Genomic DNA, 20,967 nt, shown 5'->3' on the forward strand with positions numbered 1-20,967 from the left:
CACTGGTGGAGACAGGGGGTGGGCGGGGGGGAGCTTTGGAGCCATGGAGGAGAGCACAGCAACAGGGTGCAGAGGGCAAAACAGAGATTCCCACACAGAGGATCGGTGCCAACCAGCACTCACCAGCCAGAGAGGCTTGTCTACTCACCTGCTGGGGCGGGTGGGAGCTGGGAGCTGAGGCTCGGGATTTGGAGTTGCTATGAGACTAGGTATCAATTACAGGGAAAAAACTGTAAAAAATACAAACACATGGAGGCTAAACAATACACTACTAAATAACCAAGAGATCACTGAAGGAATCAAAGAAGAAATCAAAAAATACCTAGAAACAAATGACAATGAAAACACGATGACCCAAAACCTATGGGATGCAGCAAAAGCAGTTCTAAGAGGGAAGTCTATAGCAATACAATCCTACCTCAAGAAATAAGAAACATCTCAAATAAACAACCTAACCTTACACCTAAAGCATTCAGAAAAAGAAGAACAAAAAAACCCCAGAGTTAGCAGAAGGAAAGAAATCATAAAGATCAGATCAGAAATAAATGAAAAAGAAATGAAGGAAACAACAGCAAAGACCAATAAAACTAAAAGCTGGTTCTTTGAGAAGATAAACAAAATTGATAAACCATTAGCCAGACTCATCAAGAAAAAAAAGGGAGAAGACTCAAATCAACAGAATTAGATGAAAAAGGAGAAGTAAAAACTGACACTGCAGAAATACAAAGAAGCATGAGAGATTACTACAAGCAACTATATGCCAATAAAATGGACAACTTGGAAGAGATGGATAAATTCTTAGAAAAGCACAACCTTCCAAGACTGAACCAGGAAAAAACAGAAAATAAGAACAGACCAATCACAAGCACTGAAATTGAAACTGTGATTAAAAGTCTTCCAACAAACAAAAGCCCAGGACCAGATGGATTCACAGGAGAATTCTATCAAACATTTAGAGAGGAGCTAACAACAAACAACCCAATCAAAAAATGGGCAAAAGACCTAAACAGCCATTTCTCTAAAGAAGACAAACAGATGGCCAAGAAGCACATGAAAAGCTGCTCAGGGCTTCCCCGGTGGCGCAGTGGTTGAGAGTCCGCCTGCCGATGCAGGGGACACGGGTTCGTGCCCTGGTCCAGGAAGATCCCACATGCCACGGAGCAGCTGGGCCCATGAGCCATGGCCGCTGAGCCTGCACGTCCGGAGCCTGTGCTCCGCAACGGGAGAGGCCACAACAGTGAGAGGCCCGCATACAGCAAAAAAAAAAAAAAAAAAAAAAAAAAAAAGCTGCTCAACATCACTAATTATTAGAGAAATGCAAATCAAAACTACAGTGAGATATCACCTCACATGAGTTAGAATGGGCATCATCAGAAAATCTACAAACAACAAATGCTGGAGAGGGTGTAGAGAAAAAGGAACCCTCTTGCACTGTTGGTAGGAAAGTAAATTGATACAGCCACTATGGAGAACAGTATGGAGGTTCCTTAAAAAACTAAAAATAGAACTACCATACGACCCAGCAATCCCACTACTGGGCATATACCCTGAGAAAACCATAATTCAAAAAGAGTCATGTACCACAATGTTGACTGCAGCTCTATTTACAATAGCCAGGACATGGAAGCAACCTAAGTGTCCATCGACAGATGAATGGGTAAAGAAGATGTGGCACATACATACAATGGAATATTACTCAGCCATAAAAAGAAACGAAATTGAGTTATTTGTAGCGAAGTGGATGGACCTAGAGACGGTCATACAGAGTGAAGTCAGTCAGAAAGAGAAAAACAAATACCATATGCTAACATATATATATGGTATCTAAAAAAAAAAAAAATGGTACTGATGAACCTAGGGGCAGGACAGGAATAAAGACACAGACGTAGAGAATGGACTTGAGGACACGGGGAGGGGGAAGGGTAAGCTTGGACAAAGTGAGAGAGTGGCATAGACATATATATGCTACCAAATGTAAAACAGAAAGCTAGTGGGAAGCAGCCACATAGCACACGGAGATCAACTCTGTGCTTTGTGTCCACCTAGAGGGTTGGGATAGGGAGGGTGGGAGGGACACACAAGAGGGAGGAGATATGGGGATGTATGTATATGTATAGCTGATTCACTTTGTTATACAGCAGAAACTAACACACCATTGTAAAGAAATTATACTCCAATAAAGATGTTAAAAAAAAAAAAGTCATGCAGTTATCTTTCAGCAGAACAGCCTTGGGCTGGAATAGCTCTTGTCCGTTCATTTACTCATTCCTTCATTTACACATTCATTATCATGTGCAGGACCCTATATCATGTACTGGGCATAATATGGAAAGGTATAAGTCACACTTCTTATCCTCACAGTCTTACAGGTTTAAAAAACAGTAAACAAACACTTCTATTAAGTTGGTTATGATACAAAAAAGCACAAAATGCCAAAAGAAGCATTTTAGAAGTGAAGATGGAGGTCATGACTTACATCACAGTAGGCTTTGGGAAAACCTCCCTGAAGGAAATCACACGTGCACCAACCTTTTAAGGGTAATTATGAATTTATAAGATAATGAAAGGAGAAAGTGTATTCTAGGTGGCCCTGGTTGGAGACCTATTTAGCGGATGAGTGGTGATCAAAGGGGTTCTTAGGGTTGTACTCAGAAGGCTTAGCATGAGTATAGCACTTACAGGCGGCATGCGAGGGGCAGTTGAGAACAGAGAACTAAGGTTTCCCATGGTGGTGGTAGTCTTCTCATCTGCTGGGCTCAGATGTGGGTCCAGCAACTGAAGAGCTTCATGTGCTACCCATATGAAGACCAATCAATCAGCAAACTTCTGGAGAATCCAGCAATGCGGGATCATTCTAGCTCCCACCATGCTTAATTCTCTCCTTTTTTATTTTGGAGGGTCCAGAATATAAGGCTGTCTCCTCTCCACTCAGTCCAAATATGAAGCAGAACCAAATTACCGGGAAGCCCCATTCCCTGGTTTTCTTTCTCCTTTTCATGCTGGGTTCCCTTGGAGGGACATTGTGAAGTCTCAGTGTAGATCACTCATCCTCTCTTCTTAAATATAACTCATGAAACTGTGCCTCCTGATAAACTCAGGAGTATCAAGTTCAGCCAAGAGGTCTATGCCCTCAAGGTACACGTGCTCCATGTGGTTATGACTACACCCTGAAAGAGGCAACTGCTTCAGAGTCTCTGTTCTCATTGAGGGGGATCCTGCAACATTTCTCTTAGATTCTCAGATTATATTGTGTGTCTGGTAGGCTGTCTTGTCCCTCAGGCATTCAGGAAAACAAAACAAGAAGCACCTCAAATTGCACAGTTGCCCCTTCTAGCTTTAAAATTCAAGGAATCAAGATGGACCTCATTTCCCTAATCTTTACAAATTCACAGAAGCCCTCTCTCCTGAAGACTTGTATAAGGCTGGTCTCTTAGTCATAAACCTAAGCATATGGCTTGCTAATATTAAAAAGAGGAGGAGGGCTTCCCTGGTGGCGCAGTGGTCGGGAGTCCGCCTGCCGATGCAGGGGGTGCGGGTTTGCGCCCCGGTCGGAGAGGATCCCACGTGCCGTGGAGCGGCTGGGCCCGTGGGCCATGGCCGCTGGGCCTGCACGTCCGGAGCCTGTGCTCCGCAACGGGAGAGGCCCCAACGGTGAGAGGCCCGTGTACCGCAAAAAAAAAAAAAAAAAAAAAGAGGAGGAAAATAAAGTTATAACTAGCATTAGAAAGAAGACTAGCTTTGTTATTTCTTGGTTTATACCCGCATCTCACATCAACATGATGTGTCCTAGCCTACAGAACATACATACAATAGTTCGTCTTCAGGCAGTACTTTTAGAGAACTTCTAAAAAAACAAGACAAGCCATCTGTTTCAAATGGGTTTCTTTCAAAGGAAACCCTAAATCATATTCTTAATTAACCCACATGACTCTATCATCCATTAATGTACCTAACTGAATTTTCCCAGAATGCAGGTTAATTTTAGAAAAGAAAATAAAGTTATACAAAATTAGTTGATGTCTCACTCTGCTGAGCATTTCTGATTACAGTATTTCTGATTCTTTTTCTAAGTTCTTTATATTAACTACCTGAACTAGCTCATCAAATAATGTGGTAGGAAGAATAATGGCTCCTCAAAGATGCCCACATCCTAATCTCTGAAACCTGCGAACGTAAAAGAACTTTGTAGACATAATTAAGGATCTTGAGGTGAGAATATCATCCTAGATTATCTAGGTGGGCCCAATATAATCACAAGGACTTAAACCAAGCAGGACCCTGTGGGGCTCCTGGGCACGGAAGCCTTTCTGTCCCCCATTACTGGACTCCAGCCTCCATGACCTTCCCTGAGTTCCAAAGGGCAGATTCAAACAGTTGCTAATCCAGGAAGGGAAGGGATGCAAAGACAAGGGATGGGCAGCCAGGAAACAATAGTGCAGCCTTGGGGCACGGTCCTGGCTCCACCTCAAGGGATACAGGTAACAATGTCTTTAAGTTCTTTATGATATCAGCATTCTTCATACCAGAGAAAGATCACCTGAGGCTACATTAAAGGAACCAGAGAAGCTCATCAAGATTATCAAGACCGGATTAGAGGACTGGAGGCCCTGCACACACCCTAATCTTATCAGCAACCCCACCCTTGAACCGTTGCTATAAAACCCCTCATCAAATCCTCCTGGGTTGGGACACATAGTTTTTTGGGGCTGGAGCCCACTGTGTCCCCATTTGCCTGGCAAAGCAATAAAGCTATTCTTTTCTACTTTTCTACTTCACCCAATGTCTCCAAGATTTGAGTCAGCACCAGTGCACAGAGGCCAAACTTTCAGCATCAGGATCATTATAAGACTGAGGCAGGAGGGAGGGGGAAAAGAGGAGTTGTTATTCAATGGGTATAGAGTTTCAGTGTCCCAGGATGAAGAAGTTCTAGAGTTCTGTTGCAAAACAAATGTACATACAGTTAACACTACTGTACACTTAAAAATAGTTAAGATGGTAAATTTTATGTTGTGTGTTTTTTACATAATAAAAAAAAAGGGAGTAGGAAGACAGGAGTGTTAAGAGAAGGCAATGTGACAACAGAGGCAGAGGTTGGAGTGATGTGGGGTTAGAAGCCAGGGAATACGGGCAGCCTAAGTTACAAAGGGCAAGGAATGGATTCTCTCCTAGAGCCTCCAAAAGAAACACAGCCCTGACTATATCTTAATTTTAGCCTTGAAGACTCATTTTGGACTTCTGACCTCCAGAATATAAGACGATAAATTTGTATTGTTTTAAGCTGGTAAGTTTGTAGTAATTTGTTGAGGCAGCAATAGGAAACTAACACAGACAATAATTCCTTCCATTTGCCCATTGGTTGACACCACTTTTATATATATTACACAATTTACTTTTATGATTTCCATTTTTCAGATAAGGAAACTGAGCTGTACAGCACTGAATAGATGTGTCCAAGAACAAATTATGAGTTAAAGCTATAACGCAAATCTGATTCCTTGTCCTTTCTCTTCAGTGTAGTGGCTGTCTGTGATAACAGGTCCCATTTGCATCAATTTTTGTACCGATACTTCTTTTTATTGTCATGTAACTCTCTCAAGCTATAAAATGGTAGTAAGAGACATCTTCGCTCCTCTTTGTATACCTGTCATGATTTATAGGCTTTAAGGATATGCCCTCATACCCCTTGTTACAGACTGTTCATAGGTTGAAGACCTAACTCCCATTATGATGATTTTAAAAGGTAGGGCCTTTGAGAGATAATTAGATTTAGATGAAGTCATGAGGATGGGGCCCTCATGATGGGATTTGTGTCCTTATAAAAAGACGAAGTGACACCAGAGCTCAGCCTTCTTTAACTGGCAACAATCTCCCCAGAGGATGGAGAGGTTCTTCACTGCATGCCTTTATCCTAAGCAGACAAAGGTCAACTGACTGACCACCACACAACTAACTCTGGGTCAACACCTTAAATGACACTTTCCAGACAGAACAAACACACGATTGGGTTTTTTTCCATACTTCATTTCATCTACTTTTCACAACCATCTGGTGAGGCAGGTACTCCAGGAACGCTGGATTGATTGATCAAGTAATCAATTGATTTTTACTATTTTCACTAATTTAAGACAAACTGCTTTTTGAGAACATCAGATCCTTAGCTGCCTTCATATATCTATGGCTTATCCATCAGCATTAGCCACTTTTGTAAGTTTGAGGCCTTACCTGCTTCAGCCTTTATAGTTAAGAGTTGGAGGAATGGAAGGTATGCCTTGCAATTAGATTTTTACATCAGAATGGGTTTGATTTTTGACATCAATGAACAAATTCATTTGTCTATCCCTGCACTGCAGGACTAGAAATCCATCATAATTATCTGCCAGCTGCTGGTTCACCCCACTCATGGTTTCTTATTCAAAAATGTTTCCTAACCTCCAGAAAGTCCTCACTGAATTTGTAGTTTGCAGATATCTAAAAGGCTTATATTTTTAATGAATTCCTAATGTACTCGCTCATGCAAACAAGGAAATTATAACCATGGAACATTACATTTCAGACATTAATCATAATTGCTTAATAATACCAAACAAGGAGATTTTATTGCAAACTGAGACTTCTTATTTAACTTCAGAATCAGAATAATTGTCACATTCGCACATATTCTAAATGATACCACACATTCCAAATGCCTACATTAAACAGTTTAGTCAGAAAGAAGTATTTTGTCAGTTAATTTAATTGCATGGCAAAATCGTTTCACCTATTTCTCTAAAAACAGATATTTTAATAAGAGAACTACAAGGAGGTTATTAAAATCTCACTTTCTCAATTGCTATTAAAAGGTCTCCCTGAAAGTTGCCAGACAATTACACATTCGGGGGGTTTCTATAGTTCCTCAATGTATTTGTTATATATCATTAGCTACCAGTGAAGCCCTTCACTAATAGCAATACCCTTCAACAATAACCCCAGAGAATTTAACACTGATTGATGGCAGGTCACCTGGAACTGGTTGGCAGAATTTCCAATTTTCTTTTGGGAAATTGCTTATTTCTCCAAGTCTATTCCCATTTTTACAAGTGGACAGCGAGCTGAGATTATACATTATTATATGTCTAAATATAAAATTGTGATGGATGGTGTCACACATTTAAAAGAGTAAAGCGTTTAATTTAAGATTTAAAAAGTTTAAAGAAGTTTAAAATGTATTTTTAATCTTCCTCAGAAATTCATGGGCTGATCCAAATTGGGGGAAATACTAAGAGATTGCCTAAGGATTGTCATTTATATGGAGCAGTATTATCATAAAATTACCCTTTTAGACTCTCAGAGCAGTAGCGCCATAACTTTCTTGTAAATACTATATCTAAAGATCTCAAGCTTATCAAAAGACTGAAGGGATAAATAGGTTCTTTTTGTAACAGTAGTAACGTTAAATTTGCCAGAGAAAAGAGGAAAGTAAGCAACCAAAACTCAAAAGCCACATTAAAAACAGAAGACAAAGCTTGCTATTTACATTAAACTATCGTTTAAAAACATACACTAGGGGTCGATTTTAAAAGTGTGTATTTAGGATGCTAAAATATCATATATTGCAGTAATATTACTGTATACCTTTGCACACAGAAACTCTACCAAATTCTTGAATTAAGCATTACGTCACTGGCTGCCTATATAAAGATATTAGAGGAAACAGGTAACAATCCAATGACAACTTTGAAATTTAGTCAATATGGGTCACTCCGGAGAGACAAACTAGCAAAACCCCCAAAATCTGCAATGCTCAACACAAGTGCTTAATCTATTTGAGGATTAAAAATGCCTTTATTACTTTAGATTTTTCGTACACACACGCACAAAAAAAAAAACTTGTTAAAAAATAGAAACAGAGGGCCTCCCTGGTGGCGCAGTGGTTGAGAGTCCGCCTGCCGATGCAGGGGATACGGGTTCGTGCCCCGGTCTGGGAGGATCCCACATGCCGCGGAGCGGCTGGGCCCGTGAGCCATGGCCGCTGGGCCTGCGCGTCCGGAGCCTGTGCTCCGCAACGGGAAAGGCCACAACAGTGAGAGGCCCGCGTACAGCAAAAAAAAAAAAAAAAAAAAATAGAAACAGAAAGAACAAAGTTTAAAAATGCATAGAAAATTCAAAGAAGAACAAATTAAACTGATTTCTCTCCACTCAGAAATAATTAACATTAACATTTTATTTCTTTTTTCATACGCACATAAAAACACACAAAGATGCTACGTATATATAGAGAGAGAGAAAGAGAGAGAATAATACTGGACAGTGAAAAGCCTGCTTTGCAAACTATACCTTTTCTTACACTCTATTATGAACATTTTACCACATTAAAAAATATATATCCATATATTTATTTCTAAAAATGCCATTTTAAAGGCTGCATAGAGTTTCATTATATGGCTACCTAATGCACTGGTGAATAACCTACTGATGGACATTTAGCTTGTTTTGTTTATGTTATTTATTTCTTAAAGGATTATTTATGGAATATGTGTTCATTGCTCATATCTACCTTGTCCCAGATTGGGAACACAAAGTCTCTGTTCTCACAGAGCTTACATTTCTGGGACTGAGGGATAAAGACAGACAAGAAAAACAATGCACACAAATAAATATAACAGCTGGTGATTAAGTCCTACAATAAAACTATAATATTCATAATAAAGCAGGTTAAGAAGACAAAGAGTGACAAGAAGTAGTAGATGGTCTCTATGATAGGAAGACCTTAGAACAGGGATCTGAATAACGGTATGGCATCGGCCCAGTGGAAATCTGGGCAACAAGCCTTCCAGATTCAGTAAAACAAGAGGTAGAAAAGGGAGTATGCTTGGCATGTTGATATAATAAAAAGGAGAAAAGCATTAAAAAAAAAAAAAAAAAAAAAAGGGCTTCCCTGGTGGCGCAGTGGTTGGGAGTCCGCCTGCCAATGCAGGGGATGCAGGTTCGTGCCCCGGTCCAGGAAGATCCCACGTGCCGCGGAGTGGATGGGCCCGTGAGCCATGGCCGCTGAGCCTGCGCATCCGGAGCCCGTGCTCCACAATGGGAGAGGCCACAACGGTGAGAGGCCCGCGTACCGCCAAAAAAAAAAAAAAACTTTTGTGTCTGAATCTTTACACACATATCTTCAGAAAATATTCCCAGGAGTATATTTGTAAGGTCAAAAATATGTTCATCTTGGGCTTCCCTGGTGGCGCAGTGGTTGAGAGTCCGCCTGCCGATGCAGGGGACACGGGTTCGTGCCCCGGTCCCGGAAGATCCCACATGCCGCGGAGCGGCTGGGCCCGCGAGCCATGGCCGCGGAGCCTGTGTGTCCGGAGCCTGTGCTCCGCAACGGGAGAGGCCACGGCAGTGAGAGGCCCGCGTACAGAAAAAAAAAAAAAAAAAAAAAAAAAAAAAAAAAATATGTTCATCTTTTAATCAGAATTTTCTCAATATCTTATGAAAGGAAATTTTTTTTATTGAAATAGTTCTTTTAAAAACCCTCTATATCTCATTACTTAGTGAAGTATTAAGAATCTCTAAGAATTAGTACACTCCCAAGAATCTGCTATGTACGTTTCTGTCATTTATACATACAACCAGCCTATCATTTGACATTATTTAACAGTTGTTGGTGATAAATGTCAGCATGCCGTGATCTACATGACAGCTATTTTGCATATGTTCCCTACCAGACTAGACGCTCACTGCACCACTGTATATGACAGCACTGCACATTCCAGAGATTCTGTAACTGCATGCCTGATGTTGTATAACATTTCCGTGTTTTATACTCAATTCACTCCTTAAGTGGTGAGAATGGTGACCATGTAGCATTTGCCTTTGTCTCCCCAGCATCCAGCATAAATGCCTACCATGAGGGAGATGCTCTATAGGTACCATAGATGAATGAATCAACAAAAACATCCTCCTCTGTAATGACCTATATGAGAAAAGAATCTAAAAGAGTGGATATATGCACCTGTGTAACTGATTCACTTTGCTGTATACCTGAAACTAACACAACATTGTAAATCAACTATACTCCAATAAAAAAAACCACTTCTGTGATATTATAAGTGAGATAAGGACTAGCTAATAGCCAAAGAATAATTAATTTTAAATAATCAATAAGTTGTCAAAATGTATCAACAACCGTCTACCCCAGGAGACTCTCTGTGATTTCTAGTGGCTCATTGGTCCCTTAAAAGACTGCACATTTGACCCTTGAACAACAGGGGCCTGGGGCACCAACCCTCTTCACACAGTCAAAAATCCCTTATAATTTATAGTTGGCCATCAGTATACGTGGTACCTCTGTATCTCAGGTTCTGCATCTGCAGATTCAACCAGCCAGGGACTGTTTAGTACTATAGTATTTACTATTGAAAAACATCCATGGATAAGTGGACCCACGCAGTTCAAACTCAGGCTGTTCAAGGATCAACTGTATAGTGTCTTAAAAGTCTCTTATCTTAAAATCATTTTAATCCTATGTGCTAATCCCACAGGTCTAAGCATGCCTGATAGACCAGGAAACATAAAATACCTCCCAGCAATTACAAATCATTTGTGTACATACTGTTGAATGCTAATATAGGCCAGGCACTGAATTAGGAGCTAGAGATGATATACTGACATGGTTCATGTGGATGGGAGGAGACACCGGAGCACACAGTTCCAGGAATGTGATACTCCTCCCTCTAGCTTTAGAGAGACGGTTTTGCTGTTGTTGTCTGTTTTGCATCTGGTTGGTGGGTAAAAGACCAAAGTTAAATTTACTGTCTCACATAAACACTAAACTGGCCAAGTGAACAGGAGGGCCTGGTCTAACTCCTGCCAACCTTTTCCATTTTCTCTGACACGCCTCACCCTTCACTCACTGACTTATTAAAACTAAGATAAGCCAAGCCCTTTCCAGTCTCAGGACCTTGAAATGGTTATCTTCTGTGTTCATGCTCTGAGCAATCCACTCCTGCCTTTTCAATGTGACTGGTCCCTGGTCCTTAAGGCTCCACCATCAAAGTCCCCTTCTCAGAGACACTGACCACCTTACATCAAATGTCACCCCTCCCCCGTACTTGGTTATTTATCCTTCACATAACCTACTTCATTTCCTTCATAATTCTTACAACTAGTGTGATGATTTTGTCACCGGCAAAGCCCATTAACAATTTCCGGGAGATAAAAATAGAAGTTGGGTAATAAAATAAAGTCCAACTAGTTTTTTTCCTTTGTGCTCACAGGGTGCCCCATGCAGAGGCCTAGCATCCGACACTTCAGACCAGAGTTCCCTGTGCAAAATGGCTATGCCCATCACCTCAGCTCAGCAGAAGTGCTGTGACGACACCTCAATTCAACACGGCAACAGTGGGCCACATGCAGAGATGCACTGCAATCTGGAGCCACGAGCAGCACAGCTGCAGCCCACCCGTAAGAACTCCACCGCCTCCCCGCTGAAGAGAACCCTGTAAGGCAGCCCTGCCACCAATGGCCTGCCCAGAAGAGTGTGTACTCAAAAGCACAAGCTTGCACCTCTCCCTTCTTTGATCAAAAAATAAAGCTTTCCTTTGCTTCTGAACCAAACTTAGTCTTAGTATTGGCTCCAATAACACCGGGCAGGAGAAAGGGTCAGTAACAAATGTAGGCGACCCAGGTGGGATGCACTGTGGCCTTTCCCCCTGCACCTATCCACTAGGCTCTGGGCTCACCCTAGCTCCAGTGGGAGGACAGCTGAGGCTTTGAGAGGTTCACGTGAGGATGACTGACTCTGGTCTTTGAGTTCACTCTGACGGGATAGAACAGCAGGAAGCCTAAGGCCAAACTCAGAGCAACTCTGCCCAGCAGCCTGATACCCAGTTGTGGTGTACACACAGGGTAGCCCCTAGAGTACTCTGGACGGCGCCCCCTTGAGGGGATCACACTGGGGCATCGTTGGTGATCAGAGACTGAAATTCACGTATGTCTGCCTGCTGCCTCTGGCTGGCCTTCCTGAGGTACCAGGTGCCCAGGGACAGTGGGGATGAGAGGAAGCCCAGGCAGTCTTGCCTGTGGCCTCACCAGTAGTGCTGTCCCCTTAACCCCAGTACAAGGCAGTAGCGGCCGCACCAGGACTTTTTGCCGTCCTTGCCAACCTCAGGGGTCAACAGTATCATCCTCCCTAGTCATTTTCAGTTTGGTAAAGGAAAGTGGCCAAGAGGCGAGACTAGGAAGATGTCCAGGTATTGAGGACAGTCTGACAAAACACAACAAGGTCGCGCAACCTGAGTTCAGGAAAAGGCACTGCAGACGCCCAAGTGAGAAAGGGTCCCAAGGTAGGTACACAACCGGTGACTTGATCTCTCTTCCAGTCAGTGCTGGTTTCTCTGAAGTGGACTAGGGAGCACTGCGAGCCACTCGCAAGACCAGGAACCCCGTTACTGGCAAGCTCTGGAGCTGCTGGCAAGAACAAGAAGCACCCACCACTCGACCTCTTCTCCCTCGGCTGGCAAGGCGGAACTTGAGTGATTCTTTATCAACCACGGTTCCACAGGCTCGCCTCCTGGTACCAGCAGAAAATCCCAGTTGCCCCAGCAATCTGATGAATAACCTACAGGGATCCCTCAGACCTTTAACTCTCACCCAGTGGGAAGTCTGAAAACTCCTCCTTTTCAGCCAAAAGGAGGAAAGAGAAGACCCCCACCTCAAGGAGCTATGCCACCCCCTAAGGGACCAAGTTGGTCAGAAACTAATGTGGCTGAGCTGCTCTGGCCCGCAGGTTGTCCTGTCTAACCTCCTGTGGGATATCCTGACTGAGGAAGGACTATCTCAAGCATGGGCCGTTACAAATTCAAGGGGGACCCCCAGTTATATCAGAGTCCATGCCATTTGGATGTCCCCTATTTGGGCCCTTTTAGGAATCCATTAACAGTTTGGTGCTGGTTCCAAATTTCCCAAACCAGAAATCTTATTTGGGTCAAATCTCCTGACAATTCTGTGCCAACAAATCACTTTAACTGCCCTCTCAGTAGTTGGAAACAAATTCAAGTCAGAACATCTAAGGTACGGGGAACCAAATATCTACCATACCGAAGGATAGCCCAGTAGGGTGCCTCCTGCAGAACTGGCAGTTTTTCAGGTATGACCTCCTGACCCAAAAATATTTAAGCTTCCTATATAATACAGCCTGGCCCCAATACCAGCTGGGAGATGGGGAAAGTTGTCCCATCCATGGGTCTCTAAGTTACACTATTTTACAATTGGACCTGCTATGCCAGAGACAAAAGAAATGGGGTGAAACTCCCTATGTCCAGTTTTTTTATGGCCTTGTATCAGAACAAAGGCCTTCAAAAGGCATGTGGGCTCTCCTCCCCTGGTAAGTCCTTGACCCTCCCCTGAGGACCTCCTTGATCTCTTCCCTAACCCTCCTCCTACTGCTCCCTCCCTGCCCTCTTCCTTCATATGTCCCAACTGGGGCCACAGGCCTGAAGGGCCCCCTCCATGCCAGCCCCCTCCCTCCAGAACCCAGTCCAGCAACTACACAATGCGGGACGAATTACCAGCCAGGGGCCAACACCCCACCAGGAAAAGTACTCCCTTTGAGGCAGGTCCTTGCTGGAGAAGGAGGGCTCTCATCCCATCCAGGTACACATCCCATTTACCACTTTGGATCTGTGTACCTGGAAAAGTCACAGTAAAGGGTTGAAAGAAGATCCAGAGGGGTTCCTGAATCTGATTAGGGGAACGTTTCAGACCCATGACGCCACCTAGGCTGACATTCAGAGCCTCCTCAATGTACTCTTAATTGGGGAAGAAAAGGCCACAGTCTTTTCAAAAGCCTGAGAGGAAGCAGACATAGAGAAACCATGCAGGTCATGCTGTTTTCAGATCAGGGAAGCAAGTGGTCCCAGATAATGAACCCAACTGGGACCACTGTGACCATGGAGAAGTGGGTGGAACACAGAGACTGACCCGTTATAAAACTATGATCCTAAAGGGAATCCAGGCAGCAGGAAAGAAACAAATTGGAATAAGGGAAATCAACCAGGAGCCAATGGAAAACCCTTCAGCATTCCTAGACTGCCTCAGGGAATGTCTCTGAATCTATATGACCACTGACTGAGTCACTGGAAAGGAATGCAATCCTGAGGTCATATTTCATTTCCCAAAGTGACCCTGACCTTAGGCTTAAACTTCAGAAATTAGAAATAGAACCAGATATTCCGACCTCTCACCTGGTCAAGGTTGCCTACTGGGTGTTTAATAACAGTGATACAGAGGAGAAAAAGTCAGAGGATAAAAAGGCACGGAGGCAAGGCCACCCACTGGCTGTTGCCCTCCAATGTCAACCGGGCAGCATGGGAATTTGGACTCACTGCCCACGGAGACTCTTAACTCCAGTGAGTGACCCCCAACCCCCACCGAGGAATAGCAAACCGAGGAAACAAGGACCCAATCAGTGTGCCATATGTAAACAAGAGGGACACTGGAAGAAAGAATGCCCTCGCTGCCCCAGAAGGGGGGAGGAAATGGCAGATCCCAGCCACCACCCTCAAAGGCAGATGGTCCGAGCCAATGAAGAATGATGGGGTCAGGGGGCTCCTAAGCTGGCACTTCAATTGAGCCCCCCGAGGAGTCCCAGCTGACAGTGGACATAGGGGAAAAGCCTGTCGAATTCTTAATCAACACTGGTGCCACTTACTCAGTTCTGAACACCAGATCAGGCAAACTCAGTCATAAGAGTTGTAAAATTATGGGGGTATCAGGGAAGGCCCAAGAAAAGGCATTCATAGAGCCATTAGAATGTAAACTGGATGAATACACACTCACCTATCCCTTCCTATATGTTCTTGAATGTGCTATACCCCTGCTAGAAAGAGATATCTTACATAGATTGGGGGATACTATCCACCTAATGGGAGACAAACTAGAGACTGGCGTCCCCTAGACAGGGGGCACAAGATGGTAATGTTAACAGCTGAGGACAAACCTCCCCACACAGAGCAAGTCGACCTCCATGGAGTAAATCCCAAGGTATGAGCCTAGGGATGGGTGGGACAAGCTGTAGGAGCCAGTCCCATGATAGTTCATCAAAAACCAGGACACACATGGCCCAACAGAAAACAGTACCCTCTTCATCAGGAGGCCTTCTGGGCATTGCCCCTGTTATACAGGGCCTAATTGACCAGGACCTAATTAGACCATGCTAATAAGCCTGTAATACCACCCATTCTCCCTGTAAAGAAACCCAATGGGGAATATCAGATGGTGCAGGACCTCAGGGCAGTCAATGAAGCCCCCAAGGATATACATCCAGTCTCCCCCGCAACCCTTACACCCTGCTGGCCACTCTATTTTCCCCAAGTCCTGGTACTCTGTATTCGATTTAAAAGATGACTTCTTCTGTATTCCATTAGCCCCAGACTCACAAGAAAGTTTTGCTTTTCAGTGGCAGGACCCAAACACGTAAAAAAAACAATACTGCTGGACAGTCCTGCCCCAAAGGTTCAAAAATTCCCCCACCATCTTTGGAGAAACTTTAGCTAAAGATCTGAAAGATCGACATGTGGAGGAGGGAACCTTCCTCCACTATGTAGACAACATTCTGATCGCCAGCCTGATTAAGGAAGGCTCTGAACCATCCTGAGCCACCTAGCCAATAAAGGATATGAGGTGTCCAAGAAAAAGGCTCAAATAGCACAAACTAGGGTGACCCACTCAGGCTTCATTCTCACAGAAGGTCAGAGAAGCCTACCCCAGGAAAGGAAAGAAGTCATTTGCAGCCTCACCTCCTCCTAAAACTAGAAGACAACTTAAGGGTTTCCCGGGGATGGCCAGGTTTTGCCACATCTGGATCCCTAACTATGGTCCATTAGCTAGGCCTCTATATGAAAAGTTCAAAGGAAAGGATGATGATCGTTTTGAATAGAATTCAGAATGCAAAGGGGCCTTTCAAGAATTGAAAAAGCAATTACTTCAGGACCCTAGCACCCCCCCCACCCCCGGATTTAGTTAAACCCTCTGACCTTTACATTCATGAGAGAAGGAGGATCTCCCTGGGGTATTAGGTCAAAACCTGGGACCCTTACTCGGGTGGTTGCTTATTTCTCTAAACAATTAGGTCGAGCCACAAAGGGATGGCCTCCTTGCCTTCGGGCTGAGGAAGCTACTGCAGCCCTGATAAAGGAGGCTGAAAAGTTAATGTTTGGTCAGCCACTCACTATATGGACTCCACAGCAGATTCACGTTTTAGTAAGTTCTAAGGGAACAGAATGGCTATCCCCTGGAAGGTCGACCCAAGTTCAGACTATGCTTTGAGACAATCCAGTGGCTATCATAATAACCTGTCACGCACTAAATCCTGCCACCCTGATACCCACAGAAATGGGGTCCCTGGAGCATGACTGTATAGAAACCACAGACGCCATCTATTCCAGTTGCCCCAAGCTAGGAAGTGAGCCTCTTCCAAATGCCAAACAGGAATGGTTCACAAACAGGAGCAGTTTTAGGAGACGGGGAAAAGTCTGGCAGGATACACTGTAACCTCCTGGACCCAAGTCACAGAAGCAAGAAGCCTACCCTCCAGGGACTTCTGTCCAAAAGGCAGAGCTGATAACTCTCACCCGAGCCGTAGAGCTCAGGACTGGGAGGATCTTCAATGTGTACACAGATTCCCAGTATGCATATGTCATCCTCCATGCAAATGGGGCTATTTGGAAGGAAAGAGGTATGCTTACCGTGGAGAACAAACAGCTGGAACGTGGCTTAAGCATACTGAAGCTCTTAGACGTAGTACAGCTTCCCAGAGGTCTCTCTGAGTGAGCTGGAGCGTGGCCGCGCTGCTCGCTCCAGAGGGCCACACCATGGCCGAGGAGGAGCTTGAGGCGCTAAGGAAGCACAGGCGGGCCGAGCTGCAGGCGAAGCACGGGGACCCTGGCGATGTAGCACAACAGGAAGCAAAGCAAAGGGAAGCAGAAATGAGAAACAGTATCTTAGCCCAAGTTCTGGATCAGTCAGCCCGGGCCCGATTAAGTAACTTAGCACTTGTAAAGCCTAAGAAAACTAAAGCAGTAGAGAATTACCTTATACAGATGGCACGGTATGGACAACTAAGTGGGAAGGTATCAAAACAAGGTTTAATAGAAATCCTCGAAAAAGTAAGCCAACAAACAGAAAAGAAAACAACAGTTAAATTCAACAGAAGAAAAGTAATGGACTCTGATGAACATGACGATCACTGAATTTAAGACGTCTAGAGACTGGGACTTAATGGAGCAATTCTAGGACAGCTAACACTTGGCAGAAGTTAAGATCTTGATGGGATGTTTACTTTGTTTATTGTCTATATGCCTTTTAAAAATAAACTTGTTATGCAAAATAAAAAATAAAATAAAAAGTAGTACAGCTTCCAAAAAAGCTGGTAGTAACTCATCGTAGGGGTCGCCAAAACGGGGATGCCGAGGAAAACAAGGCAGATGCGACTGCCAAAAGGGTGGCCAGAGAACTAGTAACTTGGCAACTACCCCTCATACCTCGAAGGCCAGATCCATCCAATTATTCCCCAAACTGCATAAAGGAAGAATTAGACAAAGTGCAAACACGGGGCTTCATTAGAGATCTAGGAGGCCACGGGTGGCTAGTTAATGAACACGAGCCATACTTCTTTCCCCAACTGCAGACTGTTAAGCCATCAGGGAGGCTCATCAAAAAACTCACTATGGGAGGGAAGCCCTATATAATTGGTTAGTTGAGGTCACGGTAACTCCTGGCATGAAAAGTATAATGAGTCAGATAGTTGAGACATGCTGCTCTTGCTAATGTGTCGGCATGTACCTTGACTTGACTGGTGTCCTTGTCACCCATGCCATGCGGCCCAGGCCCTGGGTGCAGAAACTGCTTTTAACTATAGAAGCTAGTTGTGTTCTATCCACAGGATGCCACAAAGGCCCACAACAAAACCAGACCAAACTGGCTAGATCCAAGATAGCAGGCAAAGTAAACTAAAGGTCACCGCTTTTCTTCCCCTCATTTATCTGTTTCCATACCAACTCCTGAGAGCTGAACACTTGCCCAGATTCATTTCTGTGTTTGTTTCAAAAGTACCTGGTGTTTGGCAGAGATGTTTTGCAGCTGTACTTTGAAAAGTATATGTTTTGAGAGATATACAGCGGTCAACCGCCCCAAACCGGCTCTGAATTGACCACAGGGACGCACCTGCGCAGATGAAATCTGGAAGTGTCTGAAAGTTACCTTTACTTCATTACCACACTAAGAGCTCCACCCAAAGGGGCATTTTTACTCTGCTAGACACAGTTTGTGCATGTGCAAGAGGGCCCTGCGTGTGCAAGAGGGCCTGAGGGACTGCGCATACCCTGGCTGTTCCTGGAAATCTCTGTCCTTTTCCCCAGTTTCTGATGACGCACTTGCCTCTCACCCCTTAAAAGTCCCCCACTTTCCTCCTCTCAGGAAGAAGGTGCCTTTAGAGCATGAGCTACCCTTCTCCATCCCCTGGCCATTGAATAAAAGCCGGTCTTGCTTGCGCCAAACTCAATTTCAATATTGGCAGCACGAACCTGAGGGGGAAAGAACACCCTGACCGAGCCGGGGGCGCTTCGGTTCAGCTAGGACCCCAAGAGGGGGGCCTCACGTCTAATTCGGTAACATCCTCTGTCTCCAAAAGGTTATAAACTGTCTCACTCAGGGATACGAACAGTTAGGGCCAAAGCCTGGTGACATACATAAAGGGAGCTGGGGAGTTCATACCCCGGGTTATGACGACGCCCGAAATCACTAGGCAGTAGTTACAGGAAATGAACCTGCGCCCTTCAGCGCCCCTCGAGAATGAAGAGCAGGAAAAAAGCCAGAAGAGGGATTTGCCACAGGTAAAGCCCATTAACAATTCCCAGGAAATAAAAATAGAAGCTGGGTAATAGTGTCTTACCTTTTCTTTTCCTTTGTGCTTATTCTAGTTTCACCTGCCCATAGGCTGCCACACGCAGAGGCCCTGTACCCAGCCCTTTGGACCAGAGTTCCTAGAGCCACACAGCTGGGCCCGACACCTCAGTTCCACAGCCCCGTGCAGAGGCGCGGCGCACAGCATTGCGATTCAAGATGGAGGCGGCGGGCCCGTGTGCGGAGACGCTGTGCGTGACCCCGTGACCTGGAGCGTGAGCAACTCGCCTGCGCCAGACCCGCGAGAACTCGGCGCCCCTCCCCGCTAGGAGAACACTAGCAGCCCTGCCCACGGCCCAAGGGGAGAGTGCGAGCTCGCACCTCTCCATTTTTTGATCGAAGAATAAAACTTTCTTTTGCTTCTGAACCGAACTCAGCATATCATTCTATTTGGCTCCAACGACACTGGGCTGGAGGACCCTGCTGGGGCCGAATCGAAAGGGTTGTTAACATTTTTGTTGATCAGTTTCTTGTTTACTTGTTGTCAGGTTCCCCCACTAGAATGTGAGCTCCAGTTACCACGTCGCTCCTGCTCAATTCAGTGCCCCAAACCGCACCTGCCCGATACGGACACTCAGGAAATGTGAGAATAAAGATAATACTAAAGGAATGAGAGAATGCATGAGCAGACTTTGATTACAGACATCACACGACAGACTAGTCTCCAAGGGTGACCTACAGCATGTAACTCGAACTACATTCCATAGAAAGAAGCATGCCCTGGGAATTCCCTGCCGGTCCAGTGGTTAGGACTCCACACTTTCACTACCGAGGGCCGGTCGGGGAACTAAGATCCCGTAAGTCGAGCAGTGGCAAAAAAAAAAAAAAAAAAAAAGCATGCCCTGAAGAAGTTCTTAATCCCTGATCTAGAGTCATCACATATTTGAGCACACACTCAGCCTACTAAAATGAATGAAACAGAATATGTGATGATATGCTTTTAATCTTTTATACAAAGTTAAATATAGGATAATATACACAACCATTTTCTTCCTTTCGAAACATCACAATTCATCATTCTAATCAGGGCAGGTATGCACCAAGCCTTGCTGGCAATGTGTTTCCAATTTCTTTATCCACCTCTCCTTTGCTGTACCGACATCCACTTGCTAACTACACAGTCCTCAGTATCATATTTAGGAGTTTAATTCTGGTAAGAAGTGGATGTTCCCTTTTTCTTTGGCAATTATGGCCAAGTTGCTGGTGCTCTGAGTAACTATTAGCATTGTAATTAGTCACGTAGATGTCTATTTTATTCAACGTATTCATTATCATTTGAAATTATTTATTTTGTCTCTCCAATAACATGTCAGCTGCATGACAACAGAAATCTTGTCATAATTGTTCTCCTTCTATCCCTCTCCCCCCACATCCTCAGTGCATAAAACACTACTAAACTCAACACTGGCACTTAATAAATTTTTGCATGAAAGTACAAATGATTAAGCAAATGAATGAACCAATGAACTGTGTCTCACTGTTAGCTATGGCTTTCATGTGTAAGATGTCTTTCTATTCTTGTCTGTTTCATCAGCTTTAGCTGTACTGAGTTACCCATGTAAACACAGGCAGAATATAGAAACCTAGCTTCAGTCAATGGTCATTATTTCTAGAATAAATCCAAACTGAATGATGTTAATTTTGTGTCCCATGTTCCTCATATGCAAACTCAGTGAAGCAGATGCTGTCATTGCTCTGACACCATCTGCTGCTCCTTATATACCAAGGACTGCTTCTCTTCCTGATGATGTCTTGGAATATGATAATATGACAGTGCCTAGGAATTAATGCCTCAGAAGCAATCCTCAACTAATGAAGGGTAGGAGCTGGCGGATAAAATCTAACGTTTCCCTGTCCTTCAGTGGAACAATGCTGAGGCATATTCTATACAGCATTTCCAGTGGCTTTTGGAGCCCTGGTTGCCCATGGCAGATAGCACTAATTAACAGAACTTATTTGGTTTTCCTCCTTTCCTTGACTGACTTCTCCACTCTCTCATAGAAGACAGAGCACCTGATATCATTGCCCTGGGAATGA

General features: G+C 44.2%; 1 protein-coding gene and 1 long non-coding RNA gene across 4 annotated transcripts in view; one reads left to right on the forward strand and one right to left on the reverse strand.

Annotated features, from left to right (window-relative positions):
• LOC309795236 overlaps positions 1 to 20,967 on the reverse strand; it is a 304,805-nt gene that overhangs the window by 116,915 nt on the left and 166,923 nt on the right. The gene's annotated exons all lie outside the window — the stretch shown is intronic.
• Positions 16,806 to 17,275, forward strand: LOC309795367 (programmed cell death protein 5-like). The gene has a single exon (XM_082607644.1). The coding sequence runs from the start codon at positions 16,842 to 16,844 to the stop codon at positions 17,217 to 17,219; it is 378 nt and encodes a 125-aa protein (XP_082463770.1). The 5' UTR covers positions 16,806 to 16,841; the 3' UTR covers positions 17,220 to 17,275.

This window comes from Mesoplodon mirus (genome assembly GCF_964341445.2).
Source record: "Mesoplodon mirus genome assembly, chromosome: 19".
Lineage (NCBI taxonomy): Eukaryota > Metazoa > Chordata > Mammalia > Artiodactyla > Ziphiidae > Mesoplodon > Mesoplodon mirus.